At 51.9% G+C, this 18,589-nt stretch overlaps 2 protein-coding genes across 3 annotated transcripts; both read right to left on the bottom strand.

The window, feature by feature from the left end:
- Positions 1-3,421: 3,421 nt before the first annotated feature.
- On the bottom strand, positions 3,422-6,675 carry STOML2 (stomatin like 2). Of its 2 annotated transcripts, XM_004372300.2 has the most exons (10): positions 6,527-6,675; positions 6,146-6,283; positions 5,635-5,734; positions 5,446-5,504; positions 5,254-5,355; positions 4,969-5,103; positions 4,672-4,816; positions 4,488-4,567; positions 4,137-4,265; positions 3,441-3,717 (listed from the first exon to the last, which is right to left on the bottom strand). In XM_004372300.2, the coding sequence occupies exons 1-10, from the start codon at positions 6,569-6,571 to the stop codon at positions 3,580-3,582; spliced, it is 1,071 nt and encodes a 356-aa protein (XP_004372357.1). In that variant the 5' UTR covers positions 6,572-6,675; the 3' UTR covers positions 3,441-3,579. The 2 variants fall into 2 exon arrangements, with proteins under 2 accessions (XP_023583088.1, XP_004372357.1); XM_023727320.1 differs by lacking the exon at positions 4,137-4,265 and having other exon boundaries at positions 3,422-3,717; positions 6,527-6,577.
- Positions 6,676-8,041: 1,366 nt separating this feature from the next.
- On the bottom strand, positions 8,042-14,239 carry ATOSB (atos homolog B). Its single transcript, XM_004372299.2, has 9 exons — positions 14,139-14,239; positions 11,448-11,591; positions 10,237-11,205; positions 10,023-10,081; positions 9,731-9,836; positions 9,443-9,601; positions 9,155-9,223; positions 8,898-9,073; positions 8,042-8,795 (listed from the first exon to the last, which is right to left on the bottom strand). Exons 3-9 carry the CDS (start codon positions 11,128-11,130, stop codon positions 8,642-8,644), a joined length of 1,617 nt encoding a protein of 538 aa, XP_004372356.1. The 5' UTR covers positions 11,131-11,205; positions 11,448-11,591; positions 14,139-14,239; the 3' UTR covers positions 8,042-8,641.
- Between the last annotated feature and the right edge of the window lie 4,350 nt (positions 14,240-18,589).

Here is an 18,589-nt window from a genome sequence, read left to right as displayed (position 1 = left end):
TGCCCTGACAGGGAACACAACAGAGTCCCTGATGGAGCAGGAGAAAGGTGGGGTGCAGAACTCAAATTCTAGTAAGAAGACCAGACTTAATGGTCTGAGACTGGAGGAACCCTGGAAAGCATGGCCCCTGGATTCTCTATCGGCCCAGAACTAAAACAATTTCCGAGGCCCACTCTTCAGACAAGGATTGGACTGGACTGTGGGACATTAAGTGATACTTGTGAGGGGTGTGCCTCTTAGCTCAAGCAGATACAAGAGACTAAATGGGCAGCTTCTGTCCAGAGGTAAGAGAGGAAGGCAGGGAGGGTTAGGAGCTGGTTGAATGGACGTGGGGAATCAGGGGTGGGAAGGAGGAATGTGCTGTCACAGTATGGGGAGAGCAATCAGAGTCACATAACAATGTATGTATAATTTTTTGTATGGGAAAAAAATAAGGTTCAGAAATAGTATCATACCAATGTTAATTTTGTGGTTTTGATAAATGCACTATAGTTATGTATAGTGTTAACATAAATGAGGTAAGGGATATGAGGGAACTCTATACTATTTTTACAACTTTCTGTAAGTCTAAAATTTGTTAATAAAAAGTTAAAAAATGGTTGGAAAAAAAAAACACCTCTCACTGAGTCTTACAACTGAATAATAAAAATACAAATGACCCAATTAAAAAATGAGCAAAGGATCTGAATAGACATTTCTCCAAAGAAGATATACAAATGCCCAATAGCCACATGAAAACATGCTCAACATTATTAGCCAGAAGGAAAATGTTGGAGATACCATTTCTCACCCACTAGAATGGTTAGAATTTAAAAAGACAGATAATAACAAGTGTTGGCAAGGATGAAGAAATCGGAACCTTCATATACTGCTAGTCCAAAAAAAAAACCAAACCTGTTGCCATCGAGTTGACTCCGACTCATAGCAACCCTATAGGCCACAGTAGAACTGCCCCATAGAGTTCTTGCCATAGCTCTTAACCACTGTGCCACCAGGGCTCCACACTACTGGTAGGAATGTAAAATGGTGCAGTTGCTTTGGAATACAGGCTGGAAGTTCCTCAAAAGGTTAAACATAAAGTTACCATAAACCAAAACCAAACCTGTTGCTGTCGAGTTGATTCCAACTCATAGTGACTCTATAGAACAGGATAGAACTGCCCCATAGGGTTTTCAAGAAGCGGCTGGTGGATTCGAACTGCTGACCTTTTGGTTAGCAGCCGAGCTCTTACCGACTGTGCCACCGGGGCTCTAAAGTTACCATATGGCCCAGTAATTCCATTCCTAGGTATATACCCAACAGGAATGAAAATACATCCAAACAAAAACTAGTAAATGAATGTTCATAGCAGCATTATTCATAAAAGCTAAAAGATGAAAACAACCCAGCTGACAAATAGATAAACAAGATGTGGTACATCCATACAGTGGAGTATTATTCAGCTAAAGGAATGAAGTATGATACATGCTACAACATGGATGAACCCTGAAAGCATTATGCTAAATGAAAGAAGCCAATCATAAAAGGCCACATATAGGATGATCCCGTTCATACGAATACATAAATCTATAGAGATAGCAGGTAGATTAGTGATTGCTGTGGGCTAGGATACAGGTTTTTTGGGGGGCTAGGGGAGTGATGAATATGCTCTAAAATTGTGGTGATATTTACATAACTCTGTGAATATACTAAAAACAATGTAATTTACACTTTAAATGGGAGGATTATATGATATGTGAATTATGTATCTCAATAAACAAAACCAGTTGCTGGTGAATCAATTCCAACTCATGGCGACTCCATGTGTTGCAGAGTAAAACTGTGCTCCATAGGGTTTTCATGCCTGTGACCTTTTGGAAGCAGCTTACCAGGCATCTCAATAAAACTATAAGTAAAAACAAAACAAACCACTGGTTTCTCATCTCACAGCAAAAGGCTACATTCTTGCAGTGGCCCTACATGTCTACACATAGGTCTCCCCTTCCCTTTTTAATTCATCTAGCTGCCACTTTGGTTCCTTAACTACACCATCTACAGCATCTTGTTTGCTCCTCCAGTTGCTGGCCAGGTATGCTCTGCCTCAGGTCCTTTGCATTTGCAATCCCTTGTCAGCTTTACTCCCAGATATCTAAATAGCTCTCTCCCTCACCTCCTTCATATATAGGCTCAAATATAACATCAGGGAGGCTTCCTGGGATCTTGTACTTAAAATTAGTCTGCCCTTTCCCCCATCTCCTTTCTTTAATTTCCTCCACAGCATAACTCATCAGCATCTGAAATACTATACGTTTATCTGTGATTTGTCCCCTTGAAATAGAATGTAAGCTTACTGAGGGGAAAAATTTTGTTTTCTTACTATATCTTCGTTGTCTGGCGTATAATTGGGGTTTAATAAATGTTGAATGGGTAAGTGAATAAATTCTAATTCAGAAATATGTCGAATCATCCCTCCATTTCCATCCCCATGGCCCCTCACCTCAGTTCAAGCCTCCTCACACTCTCCAGAATCACTGAGCGAGCCTTTTTTCTGTGCCATTAGCTTCCCTTCTTTCCTTCAAATCCCTTCTCCACATTGCAGCAGGTGAGCTCCATCTAGAACACTAAATGTGACCACCTTAATCTTCTTAAAATTCTTCATGGGAGCAGGGACCTGCATGGTTCCCCACTACCCTAAGGATGAAGTCCAAACCCTTCAGCAGGACCCTAGTTCCCTGTGATTTGGCCTTTGACATATAGTCACACCCCACCTCACAACCCAGCCTTCAATCACAACTCTTCGAATGTGTAGATTTCTCTCAAGCCCTAGGCCTTTGCATATTCTAATACCCTGGGCCTAGCCTGATGAATGCCTGTTAATTCTTCCAGCCTGTGCTCAATGATATTCATCAACCCTGCTGCCCACATGCAGACATGCTTTTCCTTCCAGGTGCCCTTAGCCAGAACTTTCCTTGTCTGTCTCCCCTACCTGACCTTGTATTCCATGAAAGCAGGATCACTGGGTCCCAGTTGTTTTTTAACCCCCGTGTCTAGCATTGAGCTTGGCACATGGTAGGCATCATTAAATGTTTTTCAGTGAATGAATGAATAGGAAACTTCTCAGTTCGTGAAGACCTTATGAGCATTCAAAGTACTACCCTGCTAGGGCAGTCTTCCCGCCCATTAAAATCTCCTCAACCACCTGCCTCTAGTACACACCCCATACTCCCTCGCAGGAGCCGGACTACACTCCCCAGCTGGCAGTTCAGTCATACGTGGTTTGATCCTTCCACCCTATCCTACAGCTTCTCCTAAAGACAAGATGGTTTCACTTTATGTGAGGGTTATTCTTGCTCACGGAGGTATCAGCTCCCATGTCTGACAGAGCCGGAGGGTGGGATGGACATCCAGGGGAAATGCTGGTAACTTTCCCAACTTCACTTCCCAATCAAAGAGGATAGTTCCTGGTTTGCCATGACGAGTTTATTACATGATTCAAGTTCAAATAAAAAATAAAAACCAAAATCTCAGCAGGGAGGCCAAAGCTGAAGTCTGGGAGTGCCACCTCCTGGTCCCCAGCCTCCTTGGCCAAGCCCAGCTCCACTAACTCAGCTTGACTCGATCAAGCTCCTCATCGAGACTTGTATCTGTGCCCGGAACATCTCTGCTGCTCCCACTGGAAACCAGGTCCTGGGCTGCTGGCACTGGTGCTTTGGTGAGGGCTCCATAAACACCCATGGCCTGAGAGGGACAGAGAGAGAGCCATGAGGACACTTGGCAGACAGCAGAGCCCAACCCACCAATGGCTAAAAGGAAGAAGGTGGGATTGGGGCCAGTGAACTTGTTTTTCCTTTCTCCCTCTGTCAAGCCTCAGTCTTAAAAGTTCTGGAGTCAGTTCTAGTAATCTTAGAAACTATCTCTCAGAGCAGAGGGATCCTCAGATTGCTGGTACAGATGTCTGCAAAAAGGTGCCTCAAGATCTTCCCTATCTCCAGAATGAGGTGGGGTGTCCTGTTCTTAGAGATTCATTCTCTACTGGGAATGAATGGGAGGTCTAAGGCTCAGAGCACTCTGAAGGCCTCTGTGGTGTGTGGGTGGTGATGGTGGTGTCTCTGTCTCTGGCATTGGTGCTCTGTGCCAGGTCCTCAGGGCACTCTAACCTGGGCCACCATACTGGTGACATCACCGGGATTGGAGGGCAGCAGGATGGTATTGGAGTCCTTGGCCAGTTTGGAGAACGCGCTGACGTACTGCTCAGCCACAGTCAGTGAGGCTGCTGCATCTCCATTCTGTGGCCACAATGGGGATAAAATCAGAAATCACAGACTTGGGGAGGGTGAAGGGGAGGAGGAAGGCCAGGTTCCTGGGGAGAGCGTATGTAGGTCACAAGACAAAAAAACATGTCATCTGGGTCAATGGAGTTCACAAAGGCAGGAACTCCCCTAAGACTGGATGAAGGAACCCCTTTCACTGTCAATTCTGTCTCCCACCCCCACCCAAGGGTATCTCACATGTTGTGTCAGAGCTGCCGCCAGGATGCGAATAGCTTCAGCTTTAGCCTTGGCCTTGGCCAAAACTGCACTGGCCTCTCCTGGAAGAAAAGAGACAGAACTTGGTACCCCAAAGTTTCTGTCCCAGCACCAACCCTCAAAGACCCAGGCCTTGGTCCTCCCTTAGCCTCTACACTCTGCTGACCTGCTGCCTGATTTATTTGCTCAGCCTTTTCTGCCTCGGAGGCCAGGATCTGGGCTTGCTTCTTCCCCTCTGCCACGTTGATGGCCGACTCTCGGGTTCCCTCAGATTCTAGAACTGTGGCCCGTTTCCGTCGCTCTGCCTCCACCTGGAAGCCCCCAGCAACCCCGTCAACAAGAAGCCAGGGGAAACTCTTATACAGACTTACAACTATATCCATCACAATAGGAAAGAGAGTCCTGGTCCCGCTAGGACTGGAGAACCCTTAGGTCTTCTTCCCCATCCCTCCCTGGCCCCCACCTGCATCTGCATGGACTCTTTCACTCGGGGCGGCACATGGATGTCCTTGATTTCATAACGGAGGCAGCGGATGCCCCAGCAATCAGCAGCCTGGTTGATGGCATCCACAATGCTGGCATTCAGGGACTCCCGCTCCTGGAAGAAGAGAGGTATAAGCTCCATGGCCTTAACCTACCACTCAGGGGCCTAAACTGAGAAGGGCCCGAGACTGATCATGACCTCCAGGAAGGACTGAGAGTGTAAGAATGTGTCTTTGAACACTTAATCTAGCTCAGGTCCCCTTACCCGGAAAACTTTGTCCAGGGAGAGTTTGCCAAGTTCCGATCTCATGGTTGTCTGAGCTAGCTGGGTGACAGCATACTCAGGATCTTCCACACCATAGCTTGCCTGAAAGGGGCATGGAATATAAGAAGGTTGGATGCAGGGTTTTAGTGAGGAGGGCAACTGAGGAGGCAGAATAAAGCTAGGGGCAGCTACCTTGTAAGGATCCATGATGCGCAGGTAAAGGACTCCATCAATCTGCAGAGTCACATTGTCTACAGGTGCAGCAGAGAAAGGGGGAAGGTCAGGTCCTCAGGTCCAACTAGCTCCTTCTCCCAAGCTTTGGATCTCCAGCAACTACCTCCTAATGGTCTCAGAGCACCCGTGTTACCCCGAGCCCCTCACCGAGAGTCACGGCTGACTGCTCAGGCACGTTGATGACAATCTCCTTGAGACTCTGCACATATCGGATCCGGTCTAACACAGGGATGAGGATGTTCAAACCCTGGGAAGAGGAGTCATGGGTCCTCAGAGGGATGGGACTATGGGGTTGGGATCCAAGCTAGGCCTGGTGTGGGTAGGGAATCATATGGGATACACCCAGAATTGCAGTAGCCCCAGCCAAGAGAGAGATCTTAGAGAGTTGGGGTTATCACCAGCAGGAAAGCACAGAAGGATAGGTATGTGAAGCTGGGCCTCTCATTGGAGGGGAGAGTCATAGGAATAGGAGCCAGTAAAGGAGCATTCTCTAAGCGGACAGGTGGGGCAGTGGGGATGGGTAGGGAGATTCCCAGGAATGGAGCCTTTGGGATGCTAGGTCAACAGGAAAAGGCGGCAACATGGGGATGATGGTCTGTGCCCTGCCAAGTCTGGCCTGGGAATCATAGGGGTGTGCAGGTTCCTAAAAGGCTCTCACAGGCTCCAGGATCCGGTGGAATCGGCCCATTCGCTCCACCACCCAGGCCTCCTGCTGCGGCACAAACAGTACCACGGTGTTTCGGGGCAATCCGGAGGAGGCGCGGCGCGGAGCGCGGCCAGGGGCCCGCAGGAAGCCCTGAAGGGAAGACAAGGGTGAGCAGAGATCCCAGTCGGCAGGGCACCCCGCCTCTCTTGATGCCTGCCGAGGAACCATATCCCCAAGCCACGACCCTCAAGGGTCCTCGAAGCAGGACTCATGTAGGAAAACCATGACCTCTGACCCCAGTTGTCTCCCCAGACTCAGAATCCTGCTCTTCCCCAGCTGAAGACCCAGGTGATCTCTGACTCGACTCCCTGAAGCAGGCAGCCTTGCTCTCACCCTCAGTAAAATGCCCCCAGTGCCCCGCGCCGCGCGCGCCAGCATTTCCCACTGCCGCAGACACCTCCGGAACTAACGAGACGCGGACTAGAGCGGTCCCTCTAGAAACACTAAGCCCAGTCTTTCCTCCTGCAGTCCCACCCCCCGGAAGTGCTTCGGGCTATTCCTTCCCCGTTCCGCCCCCCAGAGCTGCTTAGCAGTGCGCGCATCAAGTTGTTTCTCGGGAAAGGCAGACCTTCAGGAGAGAGACTCAGGCTGGAGCTTGTTTAAGCCCAAGATCCTGGGCACGGTGGCCAAAATGGAGGCTATTTCCCGTCGGCATGTGGCCCAAAAACACCTCCCACCGAGTTATTTACCCTCACCCAAGACGGAGTTTAGCGTCCTGAGCATGATTGCCCCATCTGTCACCATAGCGACCAAGGGACTGGCGCTGACTCGTTGCCATGGTTCCCATAGTAACATTTTCTGGTAGTCCTGCTGTGTTGTATCCAGCCTTCCCACTGGGGACTGACCCCATTCCCGTTGCCATGGTGACTGGGCCGAGACTTTCCCCTCCTCTCCTTTTCCAAGGCACCACAGCCCTTTCTACATCTTCCCAGTCAGGGTCTGTCAGGCCTGGTTCCCGTGCATGCAGAGTCCAGCACACAGCCTCAGTCTTTAGCCTTGCCTGGAGCATGTCACTCTGCACACATCCCTGATGCTCTGGTACATGCTTGAAAAGGCCTGCCTAGTCACCCTCATTTTACATATGAGGGCACTGAAGCCCAGAGGGGCTAAAGTCATTAACAGAATTAGTAGGAGAATCCAGATCCACATTGAGAGAGTTCAGTTTCTCTGGCTGGCTCAACTGCATCCCTTTCCCACCACCCTAACTCATTACCTGAAAAAAGCAAGACCAGGTCCCAAGAAACAGCAGGGCCCAGCCCAAGATCTCACACCACCTCTCTGAGAGAAAGGGCAGAGTCCCAGCTCCAGTTAGGCCCTTCATCCCCCTTCCCATTGTCTCCCCAACAGAAAAAGTAGGGCTTAGTTCAAGTTTCCAAACAAGAATTTATTCTTTTTTTTTCCTAAAAAAAAGTACCAGGTACAATTTTTTTCCTGTTATTTTTCAAGTTTCAGCAAATGCTTGTTCCCCTCAGTCCAGCCCCAGGAGTCAGCCCTGAGGCTGGGTCAGAGTCTGGTGTGGGGAATGGGGTAGTTGGGAACCACATGACTGAGTTTGAGGGGTACCTCTTACCCCAGCTGAGGTAGGTGGGTCAGAGTCTGGTCAGGTGAGAGGAGGCACCCCCATCCTTAGCCCTGACTCTGCCCCCTGGATACCTTCCTCAGTCAGGACCCCAAAGCAAGGAGACCCAGGCAGGAGGAGAGGGACAGCTGGAGTGTGGAGCCCTAGGTGAGGGGTGGTTAATCCCTATATGTGCACACATGCACGCACACTCTCACACACACATACCACACGCACACGCAAGCTTGTGCACACACGCAGACATGTAAGTTGGCTTTCAGAGATGGGTCAGAGGGTAAGAAAAGTGAAGGGAACAGGGAAGAACAGGGGAAGCTGAGTTTTTGGTAGTAACTCAGTCCCTCTGGGATAACCCCTCTGCCCTCAGCTGAGAGACAGCAGTTCTCTCCCTGCCCCCACTTCAGCCTCTTCAACTCCTGAGGTTGGAGAAATAGATGAGTGGGAAAGAAGGAGGAGCAATGCCAATTATCAGGTATGGGAGGTCACCAAGGCAATCCAATTTGAATAAATTATAAATTAAAAATAAATAAAGTAATAAGTGGCCCCTGCCCAGGATAGGGAGGCAATGCTGGCATGACTTGCCTGGGAACTTGGGACAATCTCAGGGTAGCTCTGGTCCCGTCCCTCCCCACTACCTAAGCTGGCTTGGGAAACCCAAGAGAGGGGACAGGCACAAGGAGTACCCAGAGTAGGGCAGGGCGTGGTAGGGATCAGAAGCTTTAAATACCCAAATAACCAATTCGGGCATGAGCATGGCGAGAGCTTTAATTTAAGCCTGAAGGGTCTCTCGCCACTGCTCCACGTGTCTACTCTGTCCAGGATGAAACAGGATGGGCAGGTCCTTGGCCTACACGGGTCCAGAGCACTGGCAATCAGGGCAAAGGTGAATAACGTGGATTGTGAGGGGCCTCAGTCATGGCCTGCAGTTCATAAGGGAGCCCCGTGTCCAGCTCCAGGCTCCGGCGAGAAAAAAGCAGGCGGATGTCTCCGTGCAGACTTAAGCGACCTGAGCGGGAGCTCCGGAACCTGGAGGAGGACAGCGTGATCAAGGTAAGAATCCAGACAGTAGAGAAGCAAGGAGAGACCCCATTCTAGGCTTCCCGAGTTATTCCTGGGCTCTGTCCTTACCTGAGGTGCAGCAAGTAACAGAGGAGGCGGCGGGTGGGGCTAGCATTTCCCTCCTCACCCACAGGCACCAGAAAGAGGCGATGGCGCAGGAAGGTCATGTGGGCAGCAGGCATGTCAGAGAAGTCAAAAGTCACAAGGAACATCTTCACCACAGTCTGGTTGGGGTTAAATAAGGTCTGGGAACAGGACACACAAGGTTGGTAGGGCCTAGGGGCTTTTCCTCTCTCCCCCCTCCCACTCCCTCAGAGCAAACTCACCACTTGGATGGTGCCCACCTTGGGCACGCTGTAACCCTTCCTCCCCAGGGGGTTCAGGTCCACGACGCCCTGGGAAGGCCATGGAGCCATCAGCCAAGGTTGGGACTGGGAGCCCTGAATGTTCACCCTCTCCACAATCTCTCACCCTGGGACCTGCCCCTTTTTCCACACTAGAGAGCTCCCCACCTGGTCCTGACTCTTCTAGATAAGGAACACCTAAGGAATGCCTTCTACCCTCAGCCCCTCATTCTGCTGACCACCTGACTTTGAGTTGGGATCATGTCATACCAGGAAGGGGGCCGGGGCATTTTGCTCAGAAACATCAAAGAAGGTGACAGTGACAGGCAGCGTGACATGCTGGGGGCAGTAGGACCCACTAGCTCCAATCTCTGCCGTGAAGCCCTCAATGTGGCCAGATGGTGGAAAGCGTCCTCGAAGCAATGATTCCTGGGGTTGGGTAGGGGGAAGAAACATATTATGAGAGGGAACCCAGTTCTCTTCCTTACTCATCCAAGACACAGTCCACCCTCCCACTCTCCCCAGGACCCCCCAATCACAGAGCCCAAGGGGAGCTACCTCAAAGTTGCCCAGCAGGGTACGGCTGACGGTGGTGGTAGGAACGGGGGAGGCACTGGGGGCGCTCAGCAGGCCTGGTCCCTTCCGGAGGCTTCGAAGGGAACTCCTGGTAGGGGAGGGGACACAGAGTAGGTTGCCTTGAGATATTCTGGGATGCCTGCTTATGTCCTTGAACGCTTTTCTACTACTTAGGGCTCCTACCCTGGGTCCCCTACTCCAGGGTTAGAAAGAGGATTACAGACTTCTGCCCCCATTCTCAGTGATAGGGCAGAGGGAGAAGCTCGTCACTTACAGCTTCACGCGACGGGCACCTTTCAGCCTCCGCCCCATAGGACTGCAGTCTGTTGTTTCCTATAGAGATGAAAGTGAGGATGGGTAGAGGCTAGGTGTGTTTTAGGGCAGGGGCTCATTATAAGCTCTCACAGGAACATACACCCAGGCCTTCACCTTCACCCCATCAGATACCCACTTGAAAGTAGACCCCCCCACCTCCCCACCTGGTTTACCAGCACAGGCTCCTTGGACCTGGACAGCAGGTGGCTCCAGAAGGGTGTGGCTTTGGCATCAGAACTGTTGGCAGCAGGAGGGTGGCCCAGGGTTCCCCGGCGCCTCCGAGGGGCTGGCCCCTCATCCTCAGAGTTGACATCTGGAGCTTCTCCAGCAGGAAGCAGCCTTCGCTTGGTGGGGCAGAGGCCTGGAGGTCCAGGGCCAGGGGGTGTGTGCTCGGGACTGTGCCCATTGGCAGTGCCAGGGGAATCCCTAGGCCAGGGGCTGCTCCCATTGCCCACCCCAGTCACTGGGCTCTTATCCCCTATTTGTGCAAGACTGTGCAAATCAGTGTCAAGTGTGTGCAGGTGGCCCGGAGGGGCTGGCCCTGGGGACTCCCCCAGGCACCCCTGTCCCCCTGGATCTGGGGAAGCCCAGTCTCTGATGTGCAAAGTATTGCAGGAAGTATTTGATGGGGGCCAGGGAGGGCTCTGGGCCTCTAAAGTCCAAGGTGAGGTGGAGCTACCTCCCTGTTCCACAACACAGAGGCCTCGATGGGAGAAATGCTGGCTGGCCACACCCAGTCCCAGCCCCAGTCCCTCAGGGCCCAATAGCCCCACAGTAGATGGTTCTTCAGGAGGTAGTCCCTTTCTGGCCCCCAGCCCAGGGCCTCTCTTCAGCTCCCGGGGACCCTCAGTGGGTGGGGCTGGCCGCTTCAGGGCCCTATGAGGCTCAGAGACACCAGCAGGAGGGGAAAAGATGGATACCTGGTAGACCCCGGGGGATGTCACCCCCCCTGCTGGGCTGTAGCCCATGAGCAGGCCACCCTGGAGGGCCCCCTGCCTGGCTGGAGGCTGTGAAGGGCCAGCCTCTGGCTCTGAGGATGGAGACGGCTCCGCCTGCACGTGGCGCATGAAGCCCCCCTTGGGTCAGGGGGGCCCCCCCACACAGCCTTTATGCTGGGGTTGAGCTGGGGGGCCTGGGGACATCTGTGCAAGAAAAGAGAAGAAAAGGTGGTCAGGGGAATCAATAAATCTCCCTCCCAGCTGAGTTCCAGACCTACCCCTGGCCTGAAGAGATAATCTTGAGGGGCTTCTGTGAGTGGAGGTATCTGAATCCCCGAAAGGATTAATGGAATATAGAGGCCACTCCCAAAACTCCTGAGAGAGTGACATCTTTAGCTCGGGTTTCCTACTAGACCTGATCACCCATTCCTTTCCTTGGCACTCACCCCGGTGAAGAGGCTTGAAGCCTAGCTGTGTGTTCTCTCTTCCTGACTGAAGCTCTGCTCCCCTAGCCTGCAGTCTGGTCCATGCCCGCTGCACTGGCAAGGTGACTGCCACCATTCCGTGCAGCTCCTGGGCTCAGTGGGGCCCTGAGGAGAGAAGAAAAGACATAAGTCAGGATCCCTGGGAGCTCTGGTCAGGCCCCTCTCCAACTGTGGGCTAATAGAGTACACCAGGGGACATCCTCCTCTCAGCTATGCTCTTCAGAAACAGATGTGGCAGGCTTGGGATCCAGGACCCAGATGGCAGAGCTGGGCTGCCTGTGGAGTAACTCTGAGGCAAGACTTGGTGCAAAGTAATAAGGATGTGAGAAGTAAGTTGAGGCAAGATGACCACTTGTCAGGGCAACCATTATGGGGACTCCTTCCCTGGGTGGGAGAGGGGATGAGATACCCCAAGATCCAGGAGACCATGTCCAACTGAAAGATGGCCAAGGCAAAAATTCAGTTCTCCTACTCAGGGCCACTGAGCTGCACAACTTGTTCCCATCTGTCTGTCTCCAAAAGGACAAGCGGCGCCCCAGAGCCCTAAGGCAGAGGTCTCCCAGACACTCAAACCCCATGAGAACTCAGAGGTACAAACCTCAGGTCAGCTTAAAGCTGGCCCTTCAGCTTTGAACTCCCAATTGTCCACAGCAGTCTGTCCCTTTAACAGGAGGCAATAAATCCAACCAAAAAACATGTTTTGGGGAGGAGGCACTGCTAGAAGGCAATTTCCAGGGCCTGCCCCACCCCCAGGCCCTGCAAACTAGAGATAAGGCAGCTGGAAGCACCTCTCCACACTCCTCCCCCAGTGCTCACACACCCAACACCTAACCACTGCTTTTTTGTCAGGGCACAAGATGGGCTTCACTAACTAGTCCACCCTCAGAAGCCCATACTGGGTGAGGGTAATGTCAAGTTGAAGGTCATCTTCCTCCACGGGTAGAAATACTGCCCCCAAGCATTAGGCATCTCCTTTGGGCAGTAGCGTGAGCTACTTGCCATCCACAATGCCTTTTCCCTTTCAAGGAATGCCCCCTATGTGCCTTACCCAAGACTCTACCCTCCCTCCTGGGTTAGCCAAACGCCATCCCTCCAGAAAGCCTGCTCTGGTCACCCCAGACCATAGACATCTCTCCCTCCTCTGAGACCTCAGTGTCACCACTTCCTGTAACCCAGTGACAGTTCTGCTTGCTTTTGTGGATAAGGCATCTCCTAGTCTGGCCATAGGGTTTCTAAGGATAGGTCTGTGCCCCATTTCTCCACTTAACTCCAAGCACAGAGGTAGGCACATAACAGGGCTCAAAAAAGTGGAATGTAAGCCCCAGAGATCAGGGCAGTAGTCCTGACAGGGCAGAGAGACTCCCCGGATGAGAGAAGCAGTGGGTTTAATTGTGTAGGGAGAATCAGCAACAACAGAGGTGGGGGCAGGCAGGGAGGAAGGGGAGATTTGCACCCAGGGACTGAAAAGCTCTTCCACACCAAGTTCCCATCATTGTACCCACACCATTTAACTTCACCGAGTTCTCATTAGAACTGGGATCCCCTAAAAAATTCTGGGTTCAGATTCCCTGCGGTGGGTAGAGTAACTGGAAAGGACAGAAAACACCAATGGCAACATTGTCAGAGAGTACAACCTGCACTCACCTCAACCCCTCCTTTTCTCTACCCAAACCATTCACATTCAGGAAGGGCCTTTTCCTCAACACCCTCACCTCCAGGTCATCCCAGTTGGCCTCCTGAGTTCTTGCCATGGGGAAGCCAGGTGATGACATGATGCACTACTTGACCCCAGCACGCCTGGCACCTGCTCATTACCCCAGAGCCTTCTCAGTTCCCGCCCCTTCAAGGAGAAGCTCTAAAGTTCATTCCGCTGCCACCCAGCCAGTCAGGCTGTAGACCATGGCTTCAAGCTGACTCATGGGGCAGGACTGCGGCGGCGGGGGTGGGGTGGGGGGCGGGGTAGGCGGAACCTCACCCTCTGTGCGGGGGGGTGGGCAGCCGCTGTGCCAGGCTATGTCTGGCGAGGACTACACCTCCCAACATGCCAAGGGAGCAAGGCCAGAAAAAACAACAAGTCCCAGAATACCATGGGGTCCGTACCCTCAGACACCTGCTAGGCCTGGAAGGTGGGGTGGGTGTGGGTGTTGGTATAGGTACTAGCTCCAGGCTCATTATCCCCTTCCCTTCAGTATTAAAGACACCTATTTCTACCTTGATTAAGGAGGGTGACAGGAAGAATTCCTATGCATATACTTTCCACCCTCATCCTGTTCAGACAGAACTGCTTCCAGCTGCTGTACATTTTGTCCTGACACACACATCCACACAAGCTAGAGGGGCTGTTCCCACGGAGCACCACCGTCTGTAGGAGGGTTAACCTGGTAGGAGGGTTAACCTCTGCTCTCTCACCAACCCCTTGGCCCCTGGCCTAGTGCCCCCACCCTCAGTGGAGAGGGAACAGATCTCAGCAACTCCTCCAAACTGATCCCGGCTGACTCATTCTGGCTCCTGTATTCCTGGCTCTGAACGATCCCCCACCCTGTACTCAGCCTCCCAGGTCCTTTCTCACCCCGTCCTCCCCATAGCCTGAGACAGGCCCCATTCCCTACTGGGGCTTCGGAGATTTGCTCTTTTGCCGTAGCACACACTCACCCCGCTCCCAAATTGGCTCCGCCGCGGCGGCCGCTGCTCCGGGCCCTTCAGTCCTGTCCCAGTCCCTCCCCTCAGATCCCCGGTTCTCCCCGCCACGGGCCCCCAACCCAGACAAAGGGTGGCTCCGGCTGAGCCTTGCACTGCCAGGCTCTTCTCTGCTCAGCTTCGTGTGCAACACTAGCGGGCCCCGGCGCCCGCAGCCCCCCAGCCGCTGCCGCGCCCCTCCCCACGACGGTCCCTCCCCAGGGCCGGCCCGGCTCTGCGCCGCCGACTCCGCTGCCCCTCTGACTCACAGGCCATTTCCTACCAGCTGATGGGGCCGCCCGCCCCGCCACCCTCGCCGCGGCAGCCACGCCCCTCCCTCAGGCCACGCCCTCCCTGGAAGGGACCAAGCTCATTGGCCCATAGGAGGCCAGCCCCCCGGCGATCTCAAGGGTGAGGAACGCCCTCTCCAAGACACGCACGCTCATTGGTCCACGAGGGGGCAGGTCTACTCGGTGTCGCCCGCCCATGTCCTTAACCCCTCATCTGCTGTAATCCAAAGCAGCTCTCAGCCCAGCCACTTCTCACCACCCCCCCTCCTCTTCCAGAACTGATTAATAGGAAGCCTCAGGGCTTTCATAGACACAGTCAACAGCCCCCAAAGTCAGCCGTCCTTTCTACACCAGACCTCGAATACCCCCCAGTCCCATTCATCTTTTCCCACCCTCCAAACCACAGCTCCAAGGACCAGAGGACTGTTGGAGCCCAGGAGACTTCCTTTCATGCCGAGATAGATGAAAAAGATCTGACCCTATCTTCTTATATGCTGAGAAATGGCATTCTACTTCTCTTACTCCACATTGATGTTCTTTTGCCTTTGTTAAAGGGGCACCAAGGACTCCTGAGATAGGGATACATTTTAATTCAGGAATTCAGGCATCATTCTCTGTGTCTCTGAACTCCATTCTGATATCAGCCTGCAGCATCCCTTCTGCTAGCACTCTTTCTACTCACAGACGCCTGTTCAATGAAGCAGGGTACCAACGGGAAAAAGGAAAAGAGGGCTTCTGCCCAGAGTGGGGAAAATGTGCCCAACTCTTGTGATGGTGCTCACCCCCACGACTCACAGCTCCCTCGAAACTCCCCACATTCCCCCTTAGTCACTGGGCCCCAGGCCCAGCCCAGACCCAGCCAAATTAAGCGGCAGCAGAACCAGAATCCCTAACCCTTGTCCTCCTGTTTTTTAAATGACCAGTATGAAAATCTTTGCAATGGCTGGGCATTCAAAGACACTCTTTAGAGGGGCTGCTCTAGGGGCAACCTAAGAAAATAGATATCCCTTCTCCCTTGCCCTCTGCATCTGCTGGCAAGTCAGTTAGTTTGAAAGTTAGAAGGCTTTTTCTCCCAGATTTCCACTGAAGCAGAAGGCAAACACCAGAGCCAAAAGAGGGAAGACTCAAGTGGAGTACTTGGAGAATTGGTGTCAGCCAGGGCAGTCTCCCTGGCTGTCCCTTCAGAAGGGCAGAGTCCATTCTTTCATAGCTCAGAGACCACAGAAGACCCAAGGTCCTTGTTTTTGCCTTGCTTGTGCTGTGAGACCTATGGGTCCTGAAGGTTGTCACTAGACAGGAAGAGGCTCTCCTCCCCTCACTTCCTCCTTGTGTCCTAGACCTAGGGGGAGAAGCAAGAAGCAGTTCTTCTAGGTTCCCTTCTCCTCATCTCTCAAACCAGGGAAAAAAACCTGAAAAAATCCCAGTTGCCTTAGACAGACTTTCTTGCTGGTTCCCTAATGCTAAAAAAAGGATTAAGAAAATTTTCAACACCCTGAACAAAATTGCAGGGTACCAATGTAAGAGCTTACTTGACTTAGTAAAACCTTACTGGGAAGACAGGTAGAGACACAGAACATTGTAAGAAAGAAATAATCCCATGGTAACCCCACCCTGTTCTATTTTACTGCTACTAGCATAGTAACAGTAAGAGCTTGGCTGCTAACCAAAGGGTCAACAGTTCGAATCCACTAGTGGCTCCTTGGAAACCCTATGGGGTAGTTCTACTCTTTCCTATAGGGTTGCTATGAGTTGGAATCGACTCGAAGGAAATGGGTTTGGTTTGGTTTGGTTTAGCATAGGCCCAGGCCTTAGTTATCTTCGGGGGAAGAATCAAAGACATTCCAGGCCTCAGTATGCCCTGGGAAAGCAGCCTGGTACAATCAAGGGGCATTACCTAGACCCCCCTAAGCACTTACCCTGCTTTATTTTTACACACACACACACACACACACACACACACACACACACCCTATTAGAATGGGAGCTCCCTGAGAGCGGCAACTCTCTGTTTTATACGTGCCAGTATTCCCAGAGTCAGTATCAGTTCCTGGCACATAATAGGTGTTCTATAAACACTGGTTAAAAGAAACAACGAGCTGAGCCCTGGGCTAAGTGAACAGGCAATTGGGAGACCTGGGCCCTAACTCTTTGTTATGGATTGAATTATGTCCCCCAAAAATATGTGTTGTAAATCCTAACCTCTATGCCTGTGGTTATAATTCCATTTGAGAATGGGTTGTCTTCGTTATGCTAATGAGGCAGGATTAGTGTAGGGTGTATTTTGAGTCAGTCTCTTTTGAGATATAAAAGAGATTAAACAAGCCAGCAAAGCAGAGATGGGGGAAAGGAGATGCCAAGCCAGGTGAAGATTGCCCAGGAGCAGAAGCTCAGAAAGACAAGGACCTTCCTCCAGAGCCGACAGACAGACAAAGCTTTCCCCTAGAGCCGGTGCCCTGAATTTTGACTTCCAGCTGCCTAAACTGTGATCAAATAAATTTGTTTGTTAAAGCCACCTACTTGTGGTATGTCTGTTATAGCAGCACTAGATAACTAAGACACTCTTGCTTTTCCACTGTGAGACCTTAGAAAAATCACAGTCTCTCTGGCCCTAAATTTCCAAATCTATAAAATAAGGGGTTTGTAAAAAGATGACCACAGATGGTCTCTACAACTCTGGCCCTATTCAGCTATAATTCTAATGGCTGTGATTCACTCTCATCCATTTTCAGAGAATGGCCCCAGGCGTCTGAATCCCTGCAGTTTACACAAAGCAGAAACACTGGGTAACTCTCGCCTCAACAGGGCAAACTGAAGCCCTTTCTCTCCATGCCCCACCCACTCTTACAAACGTCCCAATCCTAAAAAAGCTGCCCCAGTCCAAAGGAAGCCTTACAGAGCCGGCCCTACGCCCGCCCTCTCTGAGAGACAGTCTGGGAAGCAGTGTTGCCATAGCAATCAGCTCCTCCTCAAAAGGCTTCAGCAGGCCCTCTTTTACCCCACCCTACCCCACTGCTTTGTTCGGCCTCAACACCCCTCACTCCTAGCCAGTCTCTTAACTACCTGGTGGTTGTGTGAAGAGGCTGGCTTGGGGACCCTTTCATCAACATTGTCACTCTCATTCAGCCACTGTGTGGAAGGCAGTCATTTCCCACCGTCTCCTAGTCAGCTCAGGAGCAAAAAGAACTCTGGCACTACATTAAGTCCCCTCAAGAACAAGGCTCTAGTCTCAGATCTGACAGTAAGCTTTCAAGCCACTCCTTCTTCCTCCCCCAGCTGAGGCTGGAACCTCACATCCCTTCCTGGGTTCAGCCTACAGTAGTGACCCACCTCTCAAAACACAGATCAAAAACCCCTAATACTCCTCACCACCTCCGCCCCTCACAGAAACTCAGGAATTTTGAGGGCCCTAGGGTTCCTCAAGAGCCCTGGTGGTGCAGTGGTTAAAGCGCTCGGCTGCTAAACGAAAGGTCTTTGGTTCAAACCCATCAGCCCCTCCATAAGAGAAAGACGTGGCAGTCTGCTTCCATAAGGAATTACAGCCTTGGAAACACTATGGGACAGTTCTACCCTGCCCTATAGGGTCGCTATGAGTTGGCAGGAATGGGTTTCGTTTTTTTTTTTGGGAGGGGGGCGGGGCTAGAGTTTCTCACCCAGGGGAGAGGCAAAGATGGGGCAAATCAGTTTGTGGCAAGTGGCAACAATATGGCTACCAGTCACTTGCAGGACTATTAGGAGAGACTTTGGTGGTAGTAGTAGGGGTGGGGCCTGGATCTTGCAGCGGGATACCAGGGTCTCAGGCCACTGAATACAAAGTCCTGGGCAGGGCACAGTTCCTAGGCCGGCAAAGACCAGGCCAGGCCCCAGGGCAAGGAAGGAAGTGGGAAATGAGCACACCCAGAGCATAAGGGTAGGGCAAAGGGGTTGGGCTGGGGGAGCAGAACAGGGACCAAGGCAGCCTTCTGGGAGGAACAGGAACTAAGATGGGGGGTTAACAGGAACCAAATAGGGGAAGGGTCCCAAGGGACACCAGTTGGGAAGAGACCCCAGTCTCAGCCAGACAGAACCAGAGCAGACTGAGGAGACTGCTATCACAGAAGACCTGGTGCAAGTGCTCAGGCCAGAAGTGGAGTTGGGAGC

The sequence above is a fragment of the Trichechus manatus genome, unplaced genomic scaffold (genome assembly GCF_000243295.1).
Source record: "Trichechus manatus latirostris isolate Lorelei unplaced genomic scaffold, TriManLat1.0 scaffold00016, whole genome shotgun sequence".
Taxonomy (NCBI): Eukaryota; Metazoa; Chordata; class Mammalia; order Sirenia; family Trichechidae; genus Trichechus; species Trichechus manatus.
Note: the sequence above shows the minus strand (reverse complement) of the source record. Positions and strands in the feature narration are given on the sequence as shown.

What these genes read in the sequence shown, in the direction of transcription:
- STOML2 (XM_004372300.2), bottom strand. Translation starts at nt 6,571, where the DNA reads ATGCTGGCGCGCGCGGCGCGGGGCACTGGGGGCATTTTACTGAGG. An exon ending in CTGGGGGCATTTTACTGAGG is followed by an intron (nt 6,284 to 6,526) that starts GTGAGAGCAAGG and finishes TCTTCCCTTCAG; the next exon opens with GGCTTCCTGCGGGCCCCTGG. An exon ending in GCATCATGGATCCTTACAAG is followed by an intron (nt 5,356 to 5,445) that starts GTAGCTGCCCCT and finishes TGCCCCTTTCAG; the next exon opens with GCAAGCTATGGTGTGGAAGA.
- ATOSB (XM_004372299.2), bottom strand. Translation starts at nt 11,130, where the DNA reads ATGCGCCACGTGCAGGCGGAGCCGTCTCCATCCTCAGAGCCAGAGGCT. An exon ending in GGTGCCCGTCGCGTGAAGCT is followed by an intron (nt 9,837 to 10,022) that starts GTAAGTGACGAG and finishes CTCCCCTACCAG; the next exon opens with GAGTTCCCTTCGAAGCCTCC. An exon ending in CCCTGCTGGGCAACTTTGAG is followed by an intron (nt 9,602 to 9,730) that starts GTAGCTCCCCTT and finishes ACCCAACCCCAG; the next exon opens with GAATCATTGCTTCGAGGACG.